The sequence below is a fragment of the Fringilla coelebs genome, assembly GCF_963513975.1.
Source record: "Fringilla coelebs genome assembly, chromosome: Z".
NCBI classification, from domain to species: domain Eukaryota; kingdom Metazoa; phylum Chordata; class Aves; order Passeriformes; family Fringillidae; genus Fringilla; species Fringilla coelebs.
This window is the reverse complement of record NC_140031.1, coordinates 17461103-17477727: the sequence shown is the minus strand read 5'-3', so window position 1 is coordinate 17477727 and position 16625 is coordinate 17461103. Positions and strand designations below refer to the sequence as shown.

The window sequence follows — 16625 nt, the reverse complement described above, 5'->3', positions numbered from 1 at the left end:
TATGAAGTAAATACTCTTTAGTTACAACCCAACAAACATATTCGTTAAGGTTTGCTATTCTTGTAAAAGGCAAGTGAGAGTTAGATCTTTGAGCTAATTGTGCTACAAGTGTACTTTTACTACAATGCAAATGTTCTCTGACTGCTGTAGTCTAAAAGTTATACAAGCAGTGATGACAGATACTTAGGAATGGTATGATACATTTTCTTTTATTACTTTCTATTTTATTCTTCAACAAATTTATGTAATCAAAAGCACTTGACTACTTCTTTTCCACTTCTTAGGGTATGGAAGCTGCCATACCTGGGATACAGATTTCTGTGGCTTACTGTTTACATGGAAGTGACTACTTCCTGAGAAGAGCTCCAGAGCATCTGGATCTACCAAGAGAAATGGCCTAGGGTTGTAGTGACAGATAATTTCAAAATTTTTTGGGGGGTAACTAAAAGTTAGCAACACAACTGCATAAAAGGAACAATTGCAGTGAAATGCTAAATATTTGTTGATGGACTGAGATGTAAAGAGAAGGAAAGTACCAGTCTCTGTGGTGGTCTCATCTCTAAAGGCCTCTATTACTCAAAGTTGCACGTATTTGTAATGGTCATTTTCTTGGAAGCACAATTTAAAGAACTTGGGTTTACAAACAGGTAGCTCCCTTTTTTGCTAGACTGTTATTGTAAAGTAACCAGCAGTTCTGCAGTATTACTATTTTTTCTGCATTTTTACTGAATGGGAGAACATCCCTATGAACTAATTAGGTTATTTTTTCTAGCTATTGTAATAAAACAATGAAGCAGACTTTCATACATAATCATACAAAGTTTTACTCTTTCAATTGTGTATTCTTCTCCACATGCTGTCATTATACTGGTCTTATATTTTTACTCCATGTTATTTGACAAGTGTGTATTTATTATTACAATTTCTTGTTCTAGGCACAGATTGATAGCTCTGCATTCTGTTCTTTCAACTCAAGACCAAGCAGCTGCATTTACAATACCTCCTCTTGGTATTAGAAAGGTAATATTTACAAAGTTCACAACTGAAAAGAGAAATTTTCTGAGGGCAAATTTGAATTGTTACCATACGGAATTACACAACAACTAGGTGTTTCTAGAATTTCCTCTCTGCAAAGAAACAATTCTAATTTGGTGGTCTGTAATGGATAGAAGATAATATGGTGTAGAAATATTGACAGTATTGGACAAATTCTTAAGCCTAAAATTTTTCTGTAATCTTCCTTAATTATTACTTACCTGTATTTTAACTATTGTTAACCAGTAACTATGGCTTTTATCTTGGAGAAATACTATTTTATTTACTGCCAAATTATGTAATTAAATGTTGATCAATTTTGGCAGGTACTAACCAGTAATTTTGATGGATTATAAAGCAAAATGTGAATGTGAAATTATTTCTTAACTTTAAATTTCTCTCCTTGCGGAAAACTAGTCCATTTTCCAAGTCATGTAGCTTTTAATTATTCGTCAGATTATTTAAGGAAACATTTCTGGGTAAAAAAAATTTAACCAGACTTACTCCATGATAGTGATTTAAAGGTTGAAACCTCTTACACATTCCAGTTCTTCCTTTTATATTTCTCTTAACTTTGCATTCTTGTTATGTTTCTCTTTCCAGATTGTTTTGGCAACCAATATAGCAGAAACGGGTATCACAATACCAGATGTTGTCTTTGTAATTGATACTGGGAGAACAAAAGAAAATAGGTGAGAGTTTGATTTACTTCAGTCACACTGTGATTACTATAAATATTTGGAGAATAGAGCTGCAAGGATTTTGTAGTATCCTTATTAACTTAGACCAATCCTTTTTGTAATTATCCCTATTAATTAGAGTTCTGGATGCAGAAATGTGCTGAGCTCATTTAAAAGCTTGCAGTTTCGAGTACAGGTTTGGGGATGTATGTTTGAAGTTTCAAATGGTGAGAAGAGCAAGGGAAGTTGATAGATAATGGATATATATCATAATAATAGATAATAGATAATGGATATATGGAGAATTATGATTAAGTACTGTTTTAAAAATGAAGAAAGTAGTTTTTATGCTATCAGGTTTTGAAAGTTCTTTTTCTTCACTTTAAATGTGAAAATCCCTACACAATGTGTTAGAATGATTCTGAGTTGCCAAGGAGATGAAATAAAAAAGCTTTCATTTTCAAGTTTTTATGCTTTCACTAGTGACTTGTATTCAAGGTATTATAATATACAGTTCCTCCCAGATATGCTTGGTTTTCAAAACTAAACGTATTTTCAAAAATTGCTCATTAGATATATTGTCAATATGCTGGTGTTCAGGTTATATATACATGAAAATTTCACTTCTGAAATCTGAATCTGCTTTATAATGTTTAAGGTATCATGAAAGCAGTCAGATGAGTTCTCTGGAAGAGACCTTTGTTAGTAAAGCTAGTGCTCTGCAGCGGCAAGGAAGAGCTGGACGTGTTAGGGATGGGTTCTGCTTCCGAATGTACACGAGAGACAGGTATTGTAAACTTAGCAAAATTTTGTAAATCACATAAATACTGTACTTTTTTTCTGTGCAAGACCAAGAATTCTTGTTGAAATTCTTGTTCACTTTATTTACTGCAGGCCAGAAAGGTAAAACTGGAAAAAACTCAACCAAAACAAGTGTGTGTAACATGTGTAAAGTGTTACAGTAGTCTTTCACATCTTTTGAAAAAGTTAATTTTATTCTTAGCATTTCTGTAGTGTGTTTAAAAAATATTCATAATTAAAGGAAAAGGGCAGCACAGGAAATTTTAGAACATCAGTTTTTTACACCACCTGATTGGCTTACATCAAATGTGTGCAAACCTTACCACCTAAACTTTGAATTTTTTAATCAGACAAATCTGTAGGCTTCTGAGGGGGTAATCTCTATGGATGAGATGGGGGTACTGCAGAATTAGTTTCTGTTACTGCAGTGGAATAACCTTTTTCTTGCTTCTATGAAAACCTAAAGTGACTTTCAGTTGAGAAAGAATGAACATTAAAGTCTTTTGATCTAAGCAATGAAGTGTGCCTTTTAGCCCCCTAAAAGGCTTTTCAGTTTGAAAGCATTTTACAGACTTGGTTTGAAAATTGAGATTTCCTGCCTTTCTCTGAGTAAAACTTGTTTTCCATGCCACGACACATACCTTAATTCAAAGTATGAATGGCTTACCCCTGTTACTGTGTTCCCTGCCCTTCAAGAGAAAAACTGCCAAGAATGACCACGTAAAAACCAGATTTACAAGTTTTAAGTCAGAGTTTTAGTTGAATATATATTTTGTGATGTTGCAGGTTTGAAAGCTTCATGGAATATTCTGTTCCAGAAATAGTGCGTGTGCCCTTGGAGGAATTATGCCTTCATATTATGGTATGGTTTTTAGTTTTAGAATTGCTAACCTTGTGTGGTGGGTTGTTGACCATGACTGGACGCTGGGTGGCCCCAAAGCTCCTCTATTACTCTCCACCTCAGGTGGATGGAAGAGAAAATGTAACAAAAGGCTCATAGCTAGAGATAAGGACGCAAAGAGATGATGACTCACCAGTTACTGTCCCAGGCAAAACAAACTTGATTTGTGGAAATCAATTGAATTTATAACCAATTAAGTTAGAGTAGGTTAATGAGAAGTAAAAAATACCTTTCCCTCTTTCCTGGACTTTATTTCCCAATTCCCTACCTCCTATCCTCCCTCAGCACAGGGAGATGGGGAATGGCAGTTTTGGTCAGTTCATCACAGATTTCTGCTGCTGCTTCCTCCTCAGAGAAAGGGAGGACTCCTTCCTCTGCTCAATCTTGGGGTCACTTCCACTGGAGACAGTCCTTTACAAGCTTCTGCAGTGTGAGTCCTTCCCACAGGTTGCAGTTTTTCATTAACTGCTCCAGCATGGATCCCCCTCAGGGTCGTAAGTTCTGCCAGCAAACATGCTGCAGTGTGGGCTCTTCTCATCACAGTGCCACAGGTCCTGCCAGGAGCCTGCTCCAGTGTGAGCTCTCCACAGGGTCACAGCCTCCTTCAGGCATAAACCTGCTTGAGTGTGGGCTCTGCCACAGACCTCCATGAACTGCAGGGAGATAGCCTTTCTCACCATGGGATCTAGCAGCTGGAGAAACCTCATCCCCTACTTTATTCACTGTTTTTGATGTCTTCAGACTTGTTCTCATCTCCTCATCTCTGGCTGCAATTTGTTTCTGTGCAGTAACTTCTCCTGGAGGCATGATCACCATCGCTGATTGGCTCAGCCTTGGGCAGTGGTTCTGCCCTGGAGCTGCCTGGCATTGGTTAGATGTAGGGAAAGCTGGTCTCTCAGCTTCCCACCAAACTCACCCATGCAGCCCCTACTAACTAAACCTGGCAACACAAGCCCAATGCACCTTGTTAATGAAAAATACTATGCATGCCTCTGGACAAATTATGCCTTCGTACTATTGCCTGTTTTGGAATTATTGACCCTAGTAGCTGAAAAGGTTTGTTACTACAAACCTAATCCAATGCAATTACTTAGTAGGGCTTCTCATACAGGTCAGGGAGTAACTCAGCACTTGATTGCTATAAAATACGAGCATGCTGTTTAGAGAATAGTGATTATGAATATGATTCCTGATTATGAATATGATTCCAGTATGCCTCAGAGTGAAATTTTAACCTCTGTTAATAGCCTTCTAATTGATTTCTGTTTAAGGGAGGAATTCCATTATCTCTAACCTTGTCTTAAGTGAGTAGGATGTGCATGGGAAAACTAGCAACCTGGTAAATTAGTGCTGGGTAAAACTAGCAACCTGGTAAATTAGAACTGCAGCCTATCAGCATTGAGAGTCCCCTGCTCATCAGCGATCACTGGTAACACACTTCGCTGAATAGTGGTCATGCCATATGAAGCCCTTCCAAAGAGTGAAGTTTTGTTAACCTAATGTGGGGCATGTCAGCCTTCCAGGAAGCAAAATGCTTGTTTGGTGGGGAGGGAATGTGAACTTTTGATGCAAGATCAGCTTTCCAGTTTTCTGTGTAGCTGTTGGATAGCTTTTTAATAATAAATTTTTATATTGAAATATATGTCTCTTTACTTCACAGAAATGCAGTCTTGGTTCTCCTGAAGATTTTCTTTCAAGAGCATTAGATCCACCACAGCAGCAAGTAATTGGTAATGCAATGAATCTTTTGAGGAAGATTGGTGCTTGTCAGTTAAACGAGCCTAAGCTGACTCCATTGGGCCAGCACCTTGCAGCCCTTCCTGTTAATGTAAAGATTGGCAAAATGCTTATATTTGGTGCAATATTTGGCTGCTTGGATCCTGTGGTGAGTGAAAAAATGATATTTTAAAAAGTATAGAAATTATTAATTCTTTGCAATTAATCTGATTTCTTGTAATGTGGTATTTTGAAAAGATGATGCAAGTTAAAATGTTTGCTTTAGGGTGAGGGCACCTAGACATCATGGAGGGGAATAATATAAGTGTTCTTTATGGTTCGATTTAATTCTGCAAAGTCTTTACTGTGGTCCCCCATCTAAACTGGAGAGAGGTGGATTCAGAGGGTGAGCTATTAGATGGATAAGAAAGTGGTTGGACAGTCTCATCCAGAGGCTTATGGTCAAGGGCTCAGTGTCCTGATGGATATCAGTGACAAGTGGTGCCCTCAGGGGTCTGTATTGGGGCCAGAGTTATTTAATATCTTCATCAGTGATGTAGATAAAGGATCGTATCAGCACATGCTGGGGATGAACAGATCCAGAGCCACCCTAGGGAGAAGGACTTGGGGGTGCTGTGGGTGAGAGGCTGGACTTGACCCAGCCATGGGCACTCACAGCCCAGAGAGCCAAACGTATCCTGGGCTGCGTCCAGAGCGGTGTGGGCAGCAGGGCAGGGAGGGGATTCTGCCCCTCTGCTGTGCTTTCATGAGACCCCCACCTGCAGGGCTGGATTCAGCTCTGCAGCTTTTGTAGCCCCAACACAAGGATGTGGATCTGCTGAAGTGAGTCCAGAGTTTATCACAAAGATGATCAGACAGGATTGGAGTACCTCTTCTTTGAGGACACTGAGAAAATTTGGGTTGTACAGCATGGAGAAAAGGCTTCAGCATGACCTAATTGCAGCTTTTCAGTATCTGAAGGGCATTGAAGAGGAACTTCTTAAAGGGGCATATGGTAACAGGACAAGAGGGAATGAGTTTGAACTGAAGGAACATTTGGTTTGATTTGATATTCGGAATAAATTCTTTACCGTGGGGGTGATGAGACACTGGCACAGGTTGCCCAGAGAAGTTGTGATGTCCCATTGCTAGAAGTGTTCAAGGCTGGATTGAGTGGTCCTTTGAGCAACCTGGTTTAGGGGAAGGTGTCCCTGCCTAAAGCAGGGGCTTGAAGCTAGATGATCTTTAAGGTCCCTTGCAACCCAAGCCCATAATTCTAAGATAATGATAAAAGAAAGTTTCAGGCTATTTTTGTGTTATAAATCTGTAAGCTTATAACAAAATACTTCTAAGTGATGTGTACTGAAAATTGCAGGCAACTTTGGCTGCTGTTATGACAGAAAAATCCCCATTTACTACACCTATTGGTCGAAAAGATGAAGCAGATCTTGCAAAATCATCTCTAGCTATGGCAGTTTCAGACCATATAACAATCTACAATGCTTATCTGGGGTAAGTGATGATTCTCCTATGCTTGTAACTAGTAGCAGATAACACATAATGCAGTTATGTAAAGAATCCTTAATATTCTTGAACTGCTTTCAAGTTTTTTCTGTTCAGAGTAACAATAGATTGCCAAGTACTGTAACACAGATAGTTTGCTTAGTGTTTTGATTTTCAATACCTTTTAACTATGCCTGCTTACATACAAAAGTTTACTGTGTCAATTTATCCTAGTGTTTAAAGTATTTTGTTTACTGTTTGTGGTATTTTGACCAGAATATTTTGTATTTGATAAAGCACAAATGTATAAAATGACATACAGATTTTTTCCTGTTTAGGGTATTACCTCTAAGTCTGAATTTTGTTTTGACTGTCAAGACAGACAGAAATGTGTGGGGGTTGAGAGTGAATCACCTTGTATTGTTGTTAGTATCTGTCAAATCTACGTTACAGTCATGTTTTTTAGCGTGTCCTTAGACCAGCGGAATTCATCTTCATTAATACAACTTACTTTAGAGTGGAGAATGCTTTTCAAAACAATTTTTATTTTTTAACTTAGTGCCTCTTCTGCTGTTAGAGTCTTGATGGGTTTCTTGCTGTAATAAGACACTCACTGTTTTTTCCTTAGGTGGAAAAGGGCCCGACAGGAAGGGGGGTATCGTGCTGAAATGACTTATTGCAGAAGGAATTTCCTAAACAGGACTTCACTGTTAACTCTGGAGGTAAAACTTACTATTATGCTCTGTACTCATAAAGTTATTTGTTAAAATTTCCCTCTGAAAATGTCATTCCCTTTTAAAGACATGATACATGGCTGTTACTATTTAGACAAGATAAAAGCAAGTGGAATTTAGGCACTGATAAAATGCACACTCTCAATCAAGGTAACTGTGTCTGTATTTGAGTTTTGGATATGCACACTTTGGTAAACAGCTTTGTAGTCACTGCCATTGGAGAAGCTAGGCCTTACTTTCATCAGAGAATCAAAACTTCATGAATTGAAATATTTATATTATTCTTGATACCAAATAACATATCTATTAACAGTTAATTTGAAAGATGAGCCACAAATGTACATGAATGGCCTCTTATTTTTGGTGAGAAATTGTTTTTATTGATCTTTCCTTTTTAGTTTGTGTGACTGAGTACTTGTAAGCAGAACTGGGTCTTTGACGCAAATGTATCTTTTCATTTTAACTACAGGTAGAGATTTAGTATTTGCAGAATATATATTTCCATATATTTAATCCTATATTCCAGATATCAGATGGTTATAAATAATGTTTTTATCATAGAAATTGCTAGGATTCCAGTGTGGCTGCAGAAAATATAAGTAATTATTCTAGTAAGGAATTCTCCCTGGAGAGCATGAATCATTCAGATGAAATGTCATTTCCTGCTGTTGAAGTGGAGTATGTAACTTTTGTAATTCAAAACTTTACTAATACTATCCTAATTTCAGGATGTGAAGCAAGAACTCATAAGGGTCGTCAGAGCAGCAGGGTTTACAACACCTTCAACGCAATGTGGAGGGGATGGAACTGGAGCCACACAGTCCCTGTCTCTCAGTGAAATAGCTCTTCTTAAAGCTGTGTTGACTGCAGGGCTGTATGACAATGTAGGAAAAATACTATATGCAAAGTCGGTGGATATTACAGAGAAGCTGGCTTGCACAGTAGAAACTGCTCAGGGTAAAGCTCAAGTTCATCCCTCTTCTGTAAATCGAGACTTGCAGACGTATGGGTGGCTGCTTTACCAGGAGAAGGTAGGTTGAAGATAGTAAATGTAGCTAGTAGTCTGTGTGAAGGTGGAGTTCTGCCTCTAGTATACTTCAAACTAGTGTATGTTATTTAATATCTAATTGTTTTATGTTAAAGAGTCTTATTACCTGATGATCCTAAAGTCCATAAAATTGGGTCAATTGAGTGCTGGAGAAAAAGGTGAAGCTGAAGATCATGCACAAATCTGTTCATAGTGAAGCTGGTAGCTATAAATGGAAGGCATTTTCTGTGTATCATTTAACTTAATAGTATAATTGATTTTTTAAAATACAGTCTTGTTGATTTTAATAGCACTTTACACAGTAATATGTAATAGTAACTTTTCAAAGTCTGCTTTGTTACTGTTCTGAGGTTTTGAAACTTAATACTGACATACATCGGTAATAAAGTAAAAGCCAATTCTGTAATGGAAGCTAAACTCCCTAAGTGAGTTGCATTTTTTAACTTCTTTCCCCTTCAATTGAAAATCTTGTCAGCTATTTGCTAAACTGAAGTGTTTGTATTTAGTTATACTTCTGGTACAACAAAAATTTGACAGTTGTTAAATGGCTGGATTTACTGTGGAGAAGCAGGAAGTATTAGACTTTTTAATGCATATAAAGTGATAGTATTTTTTGAGAATTGAAAATATTTCCTAACCCCCAAGAACATCATAGTATGATGACAAGACAGCAGTTAAGGTAGGTGAGTTATTCCATGAAGAGTGGGGCAAACTAAGCCTGCACTTATGTATGAAGATGCACTCTTTTTATGTCCATTCTTCTCACTACAACTCATTTCACCCCATTCTGTTGTTATTCAGGATGTTCCAAAGCCAAAAGCAGCATATGCTGAGCTCCTTACTTTAAGCAGTGTGTGTGTCTGTGTGTACCACATTTATGCATGTGCGTATTTGGATATAGATAAGCTGATAAAAGAGTTCCCAAGAAGAATGCATAATGAAAGAGCTTTGCCTGCCTTTTGCTTCAGTAGTGTTACTACTTCTAGTGTTGCTTCTGTGAACACCACTAGGTTAATGCTATGTCTTTGTTTAAGCTTTAAGAAGATAACTGTGGCTTTAGCTAGCTTCTAGCATATAAACCTGTCACTTACTTAGAATGAGTTATTTTGTGTGGTGTAAGGCAGACAAATAGCTATTAATTGCAATAACTTGTTTTGGTTGCATCTTGAAAAAGGAAAAAAGGTGTATTTCTTGCTTGTAGAAGTAGCAATCAAATTTAGTGTTGTAGAATGTTATGTGATTTGGGATTTTTTGTTGCTGTGTTTCATTGTTTGTGTTTGTTTTTATGCAGGTGAGGTATGCCAAGGTGTATTTGAGAGAAACTACTTTAATATCCCCCTTTCCCATTTTGCTTTTTGGTGGGGATATAGAAGTCCAGCATCGCGAGCGTCTCCTGACGGTTGATGGTTGGATCCATTTTCAGGTACATTGGAGTTATAACTGAACTACCTTTTGTGATTCCATGAGCTTTCATATTACTTAGTTGATACATTAGCTTGATCAAATCAGGGAAGAAAAGGGGAGAGAATTTAAGATTATGATGGGAAATTTTATATACAAGTAATGAAATCTTAATAAATCACACTCAAAAGAATAGCCTTGTCATATGTGGTGTGCAACAAATCAGTTCCCTCTCTCTTCAAGAAGGTGTTCATTCAGAAAATGAATTAAAAATGGATGCAGACTAAACCTTTTTTTTATAAAGCTTGTACTAAAAGCAGAGGAGTATACTGCTTTTTATTACCCTTTCATATAATTTTACAATCTTGTAGCTATGTATTTAGGACACTACTGTATATACTGTTCTGTAGTGCAGACAGAATTGTTTGGAAAAAAAATCCAAATTGTAAAATACCTGCTTACTTGGATTTGGGGTGTTTGCTTTTATTGATTTGATTTTTTTCCTTTCTGCATGTATACATTTTGCTTGGAAACTGGAAAACTAAGAGCACTTTCCTAGCATATGTTTGCAGACAAAATAGTTGTCATGAAAAGATCCTCTGTAAATTCCGATAAATGGCAAGTTATGCTATCCAGGCAGGTACATGGTTACAATTTTCTGTGCTCCTTCTGTGCTCTGGGTCTTGTGCTACTCTCAAAGACAACTATAAGCAGCAAAACAATTTTTTGCAGTCTGTTGATCCAAGTAAGCAGTGATCTAATTTAATTTACTGATTTTCATGAACAGGGAATTTTAACAAGCAGGTCCCTTGTGGATTTGTTAGAGATTGTTTTTCAGGTTCCTGGATGGCTACAGTTGTGCAATTGCTGGGCTAATCACATCTTACAACGTTTCAGAATTTCTACTTTTCTACTGAGATGCTAAGCAAAATACCTTGCATTTTGTGCCTCTGTTGTAGCAGCTACTTGTTGTACCAAAGGCGGAATATAAATGAAATAAAGATTGAAATAGGGAGGAGAGGATAAAATGAAATATTTTTGGGAGCAGGTTCATGTTTCGGTATCCAAATTCCAAATCCAAGTGACATTTGGGAAAGGCTTGTGATTGCCTTGTCAGGAGGCCTGGCAAGGCCTCCCAAGAGGCAAATGCATAGCTGTTTTATTTCAGGTGTAATTTGAACTTTGTTACCTTGGGGGGTAAAAAGGCAATTAATTGGGCAGCTTATTGGTGAAGTAATAATTTCCTCTTATGCTGGTTGTGTGGGAACACATTCTAAGTTACCCTTCTAAGCTGCTGTTCTTCAGGCTTTGATACTGTGAACAACTGGTGCCTAAAGCTATGGCATAGTGTAAGCTCAGTCATTTAATGAGTATACTATCTATCATGATTATCATTACCATTAAAAATCACGTATGTGCATCATGTTTGCAGGAATCTTGTTGTAAACTCTTGTTTATATGTAGGGTAATATTTTGATCTATATTTTGGTGTGAAATGTCTGATGATGAAATGTTTGTCTTTTCTTTATAGGCTCCTGTTAAGATAGCAGTAATTTTCAAACAGCTGAGAGTTCTCATTGAGTCTGTTTTGAAGAAGAAGCTTGAAAATCCCAAAATGTCACTTGAAGGTAACTTATTGCTGGCATTACTCTTTATTAAATGGACCTTGTAGTAAAACTGAGGAATCATTAGTACACTGCATCCTCACTCAGTAGCATGTGTGACATGAAAGTTCCATTAAGAGGCGTCCAGAAAGTCATTACTAACCCTGCATGTATTCTGTGGCTCCCCTCAGATGTACAAAGATCTGCCTAACTGCCATTTTAAAGATATCCCTGGTAACAGCATTCAAGGTAGTGGTAGCAATGGTGAGGCAAGCATCTCAAAACAGAATTGAGATTATATGTGGAGAATCCTAGGCAGAGATGATTTGTAAGTGTTGTGCAAGTTATCTCAAAATCTAGGTTAACCAATGGCATGTTGGTTCCCAAAAGTAAAGGATAGCAGAGCACAGTTTAAAATTCGGACACTGGATGTTCAGGAGCATATTGTAGGTGGGGAAGAAAGTGAGTTCCTGTATGCTGACGTATCTGGAGTTAACCCATGACTTTCCAATCTCTTGTAAAATACTGAAATGGTCATCAGCAGTTCATCAAATAATTTTATGATGATGTACTGTGTAAATACTGTTTGTCCTTTTGCTTGCCAAATGGTAATCACTTGTTTTGTTTTAGCTTCTGGCATAGCCTAAAACATTAAAATTTTAAGTTGCTGAGAGCTAGGCTTATGATTTTTGGCATTTTGAGAATCAAGTTGCTCTTTTTCACACTCCGGGTTTTTTTTTTTTTTTTTTTTCTAGATGACAAGGTCTTATACATCATCAAAGAGCTGATAAAAACAGAAAATGGTAACTGAAATCAGAAATCAGTAAGAAATCAGATCTTCAGTAATTGCAGCGGAAATATGCATTCCAACATTAATTGGAAGTATTTAAATTCTTAGTGTGGTTGATATCAGCCATGATGGGGATAAGACTGCATGATTTTGCATAGGCACAGCCTTTCTTTTTATCGATTTTAAGATTAACATTGGATATGTTTAGCCTTTACACTATATTTGGTGCCATTTGTCTTGACTGTATAAATGATAACTGCAAGCAGTTTTTTCAAAATATGAATTGTTCACAGCCATTTCTTTTTTAACTTAATGTGCTAATCATACCATCAGTACATTGTACACTGATGATTCAAGATTTGATCCTGAATCTCAGTTGAGTAGAATTCTGTTTATGCAAACAGAGGACAAATGTTTCTCATATGGGTTACCTAAATGATGAATTTTTTTTTGGAACTGTAAATTTACAGTATTAAACCAAGACATCTTAGAGAAGTCTTAATTTTTCTGTATGATTTACATTGAGAAGATGCTCTATAAGCATCTATAAGATGATATTATGGACTGCTGTGAATGAGTGCTCAGTGAGGTGTGTACTGACCAGCAGCTCCTCCCAAAGAAGAGATTGTGCCTCTTCGCACAGCTATTCCTCCCTGTTTACTCTGATCCTTGCAACTCCTGCAATTGTACTATGTTTTGCTCTCCCTTTTTTGTATATTAGGTTTTGCATAGTTCTCCAGGCCCTCTTCAAGAGATGATCATGTGTTTTTTCTCCTCTTATTGGTCAAAATTCACATTGACCTTCTTCAAGGAAATACCAGAGAAGCTCCTAGTGGAAACTTCTAGTGGCAGTTCTCTCCTACTTGCTCACAATGGCTAGATGTCTGTGTGATCCTTTTTTCTTGTTTCTTTAGTACTGAATATTCCTTAACTGAATAGCTTAATGAATCAGATGGTCTCACCTTCCACCTATCCACCCTATTTCCAATTATGAAGTACAATTTTAGATTGCCAACTTAGCTTTCAAGAATAAGGAATATCTTGGTGGGGAGGATTTGCTGTTAAACAGTTGCAGTCAAATAGGAACTGTCTTCACAGACAGAAGCACGGTGTAGATGACAACTTCTGTTTAATCTGACAAATAAAGATTTTATACAGCAGAGGTTAATCACGTACAGAAAGGGCATTCGGAAATTGAATGCATAAAAATGCAAAATATATGGAGCCTATCCATTTAGATTATCACAGCAGAACTGGTATTGCTGTCCAGCTTGTGCACGTTATAGCTTACACCAGTTCTGGAAGAGGAAAGCTGTTTGCTAACAGCTCCGAAAGAACAGGGATCATATCTGTTATTCTTTTATGCATTATGATAATGTAGTGGTAGTCCTGATTTCAGAGGAGACCGGAAGTGACTTCTGGGGTTTTTTTACGACACTATTTAGGCAAGGAAGCATTTGAACAGGAAGTTTTGGTCTTAGACTTTAAAATCTCAACTTTGCCTTCAGTATTCCCACACTGAAATCAAAACCCGCAAATTTTATTCATTTTAGATATAAACTAAATCTGTAGCCTAAACAAATTGCCTAGGTTTTATTTTGGTTGAGATCTTTTATTTGATGTTTTGGTTGAGATCTTTTATTTGTATCCTTTGGAAACACAAAGTAGAAAAACATGTCAGTAATTCAGTTATTAGCAAGCTGCTTTCTTTTGGGTTTGATATTGCATTTTTGCAAATGAGTTGTTGGTCTTATATGGTTAAATCATAGGGAAAGTGTGAATTGTGTTTGAGTTCTTCTCCTTTATCCAACTGTGATGAATACGAGGTTTTTTTCCATTCATAGGTGGTAATGTTGAAATTCAGAGTTATTATTTGTGTTTCTCTAGCATGCTGTGCTTTGTAATCTTCTAAATAAATAACTGAAATAAATTAAGGGGATATATTGTAATAACTGGGAAATTGCACGATCTTCTGTGTGAGCAACAGTTTTCTGTAAAACAAATTAAGGAGGTCACACTGTGGTGTACAGTTAAGCACAGTTAACTTTAAAAAAAAAACCCTAAAAAAAAAGAAAAACCCAAAAAAACAGATGCTACACTGGCTTTCTGCTTCTGCAGCATACATGAGCAACTTTTGTGCCTGTATTCTTTTGGGTGGATGAACTTTCTCTTTTGCTGTATTTATTTAATAAAGACTTCTGTTAACACTTCTGTGTTACTTTTCTCGAAGCGTTTGTCAGACACAAGACCATTCAATATCTCTTTGTCACCATAATCTCAACTGTGGTCTGCAATGTGTGGTTTTTTTTTTTTTTTTTAAGGCAGCATGTTCTCCTGGTCTCTGTCCTCACCTTGGGGGAGAGGATTTCCTCCTGCTATTCACGCTGTAGAATTCCCACCTCCTCCCGTTTTTATTCTGTATCGTTGGCTTCTTGAAGCTCTTGTTTCCTACTGCCATCTTTCCCAGTGTTTAACCCAGAAGAGGTTTTCTTTCTCGAGGTCTTTCCACATCTATAGCACACTATAAATGGGTGGTTGGAGTACAGGACTATTTTAATTTCCCTGCATTCAGCTGGTTAAAATAGTGCCCCTTCACATAAATAGTCCATGGATGAAAACATAACTGAGACCCAGATTGCATCGTGAGCTCCAGCATTCTGGCTCTCTCCCCTGCTGTCCTCCTGTGCTGTTCCTGGTGACCTGCCCTGAAAGTGTGACTTATGTGCAGTGATCGGTAGCTGTTAAAGCTCACGAGGTTCTGAGTTGAACTGCTAGGAAGTAGAGAGACGCCCACGTTGGTAATGGCAAAATCGATGCAGCAGCTTCTGCTGACCACATTCGTGGGCTTAGAGCATTGCTGTGCGGCTTGCTCTCTGTGCCGCGCGAGAGTGTGGAGGCCCTGGTTGGGAGGTCACATGGCGACTCCACCACAACCTTTTTGCCCGAGGGCAAGCGGCAGAGAAGAGACACACGTTTCGGTGGCTCGGATTCTGTTTTGGAGACGGTGATCCCTTAAGTGCCCAGACGACGGGACGGGCGGGGCGGGGAGCCCGGGAGGCGGGCAGTGACAGCTTTGGCGGCCACCACTCCGCTCAAATAGCCAGTGCCACGACCAGAGCGGCCCTGGCACGGCCGCCCGCCCCATGGTGACGGCGACGAGCGGGCGGTGCGGCGGCACTCCGGAGCGCCGGGGGCCCGGCGGCTCCCCTGGGGGCTGCCCGCGGCGCCCGGCACGGCGGCGGCGCCTGGGGACGGGGGCGGCGGCGACGGCGGGGGAGAACGCACAGGAGCTGCAGGCTTTCCGCGACTACGGGGAGAGCTGGTACCGCTCCCGCAAGGGGCTGGAGAGCCGCTTCCAGCCGCGGGAGCCGCTCGCCCGGCAGCCGCAGGTGGGGGCAGCGGGGCCGTCGGCGGGGAATGGGCGGGGGAGCCTGGGGTCGGCCCCGCCTGATCCCCACTGCCGGTGTCGTAGGTGACCGCAGAGGCCCGCTGCAAGCTGGTCAGCTGGCTCATCCCCGTGCACCGGCACTTCGGGCTCTCCTTGGAGGCACTCTGCCTGGCCGTCAACATCCTTGACCGCTTTCTCGCCACTACCCCAGTGGCCGCCGACTGTTTCCAGCTCCTGGGGGTAACAGCGCTGCTCATCGCCTGCAAACAGGTAGGGGCGGCCCGCTGATGCCAGCTTCAGGGGCCTCAGACAAGCCGAGCTCCGCGCCAGCTCCCCTGGACTGTTTCCCGGCCGCAGCCCCCTCTCTCCTGTCCTCACCCGCAGGTGGAGGTGCACCCTCCTAGCGTGAAAGAGCTCCTCGCCCTCTGCTGCGACGCCTTCACCCGCCAGCAGCTCCGCAACTTGGAGTGCATCGTCCTGCATCGCCTGGACTTCGACCTGGCGGCGCCCACCGCCAGCTTCTTCCTGGAGCACTTCAGCCAGGTGCGGCTGGAGGCTCGGGGGGCCGACGCGGGGGAGGCGGCGGACGCCCGGAGCCTGGCGGCGGGCGTCGCGGAGCTCAGCCTGGCAGACTATGCCTTCACCAAATACGCGCCCTCTCTGCTGGCTGCCAGCAGCCTGGGGCTTGCGGACCGGCTCCTGCGCCACCGCAGCCCCCTGGACCTGCGAATCAGCGGCTACCCGGAAGGGCTCCTGCGGGACTGCATGGACCAGCTTCAGCTCCTGGTGTCTCTGAACGGGCGGTCCCTGTCGCTTCTCCTGCCCTCAGACGTGGCCCAGAAGTGCCCCTGGCTTGGGGATAACCGCTGACTGTGAGTGGTGTTGAACACGGCTCTGGCTCAGCCTTTGTGCTCCACAAAGTCCGTGCAGTCTGATCCACTAAGTCTTAGTGTCATTGGAGCTTAAAAATTAGATGGCGTTTTGCAAAAGATTTTATGTGTCATGTCATCTGCACTGTCCCTTT

At 40.2% G+C, this 16625-nt stretch overlaps 2 protein-coding genes across 4 annotated transcripts in view; both read left to right on the top strand.

Annotated features, from left to right (window-relative positions):
- DHX29 (DExH-box helicase 29) overlaps nt 1-14420 on the top strand; it is a 28396-nt gene extending 13976 nt beyond the window's left edge. For all 3 annotated transcript variants that reach the window (XM_084225899.1, XM_084225898.1, XM_084225900.1), the window contains 11 exons: nt 936-1020; nt 1639-1727; nt 2374-2502; nt 3303-3378; nt 5078-5302; nt 6509-6645; nt 7265-7358; nt 8099-8401; nt 9710-9841; nt 11351-11447; nt 12179-14420. In XM_084225899.1, coding sequence (XP_084082025.1) covers nt 936-1020; nt 1639-1727; nt 2374-2502; nt 3303-3378; nt 5078-5302; nt 6509-6645; nt 7265-7358; nt 8099-8401; nt 9710-9841; nt 11351-11447; nt 12179-12234 — 1423 coding nt within the window. In that variant the 3' untranslated portion in view covers nt 12235-14420. The remainder of the gene's footprint in view (nt 1-935; nt 1021-1638; nt 1728-2373; nt 2503-3302; nt 3379-5077; nt 5303-6508; nt 6646-7264; nt 7359-8098; nt 8402-9709; nt 9842-11350; nt 11448-12178) is intronic.
- Nucleotides 14421-15356: 936 nt separating this feature from the next.
- Nucleotides 15357-16471, top strand: CCNO (cyclin O; the record flags this gene model as incomplete). The annotated part of the gene is made up of 3 exons (XM_084225037.1): nt 15357-15602; nt 15686-15871; nt 15986-16471. 3 exons carry the CDS (start codon nt 15357-15359, stop codon nt 16469-16471), a joined length of 918 nt encoding a protein of 305 aa, XP_084081163.1.
- Nucleotides 16472-16625: the final 154 nt, after the last annotated feature.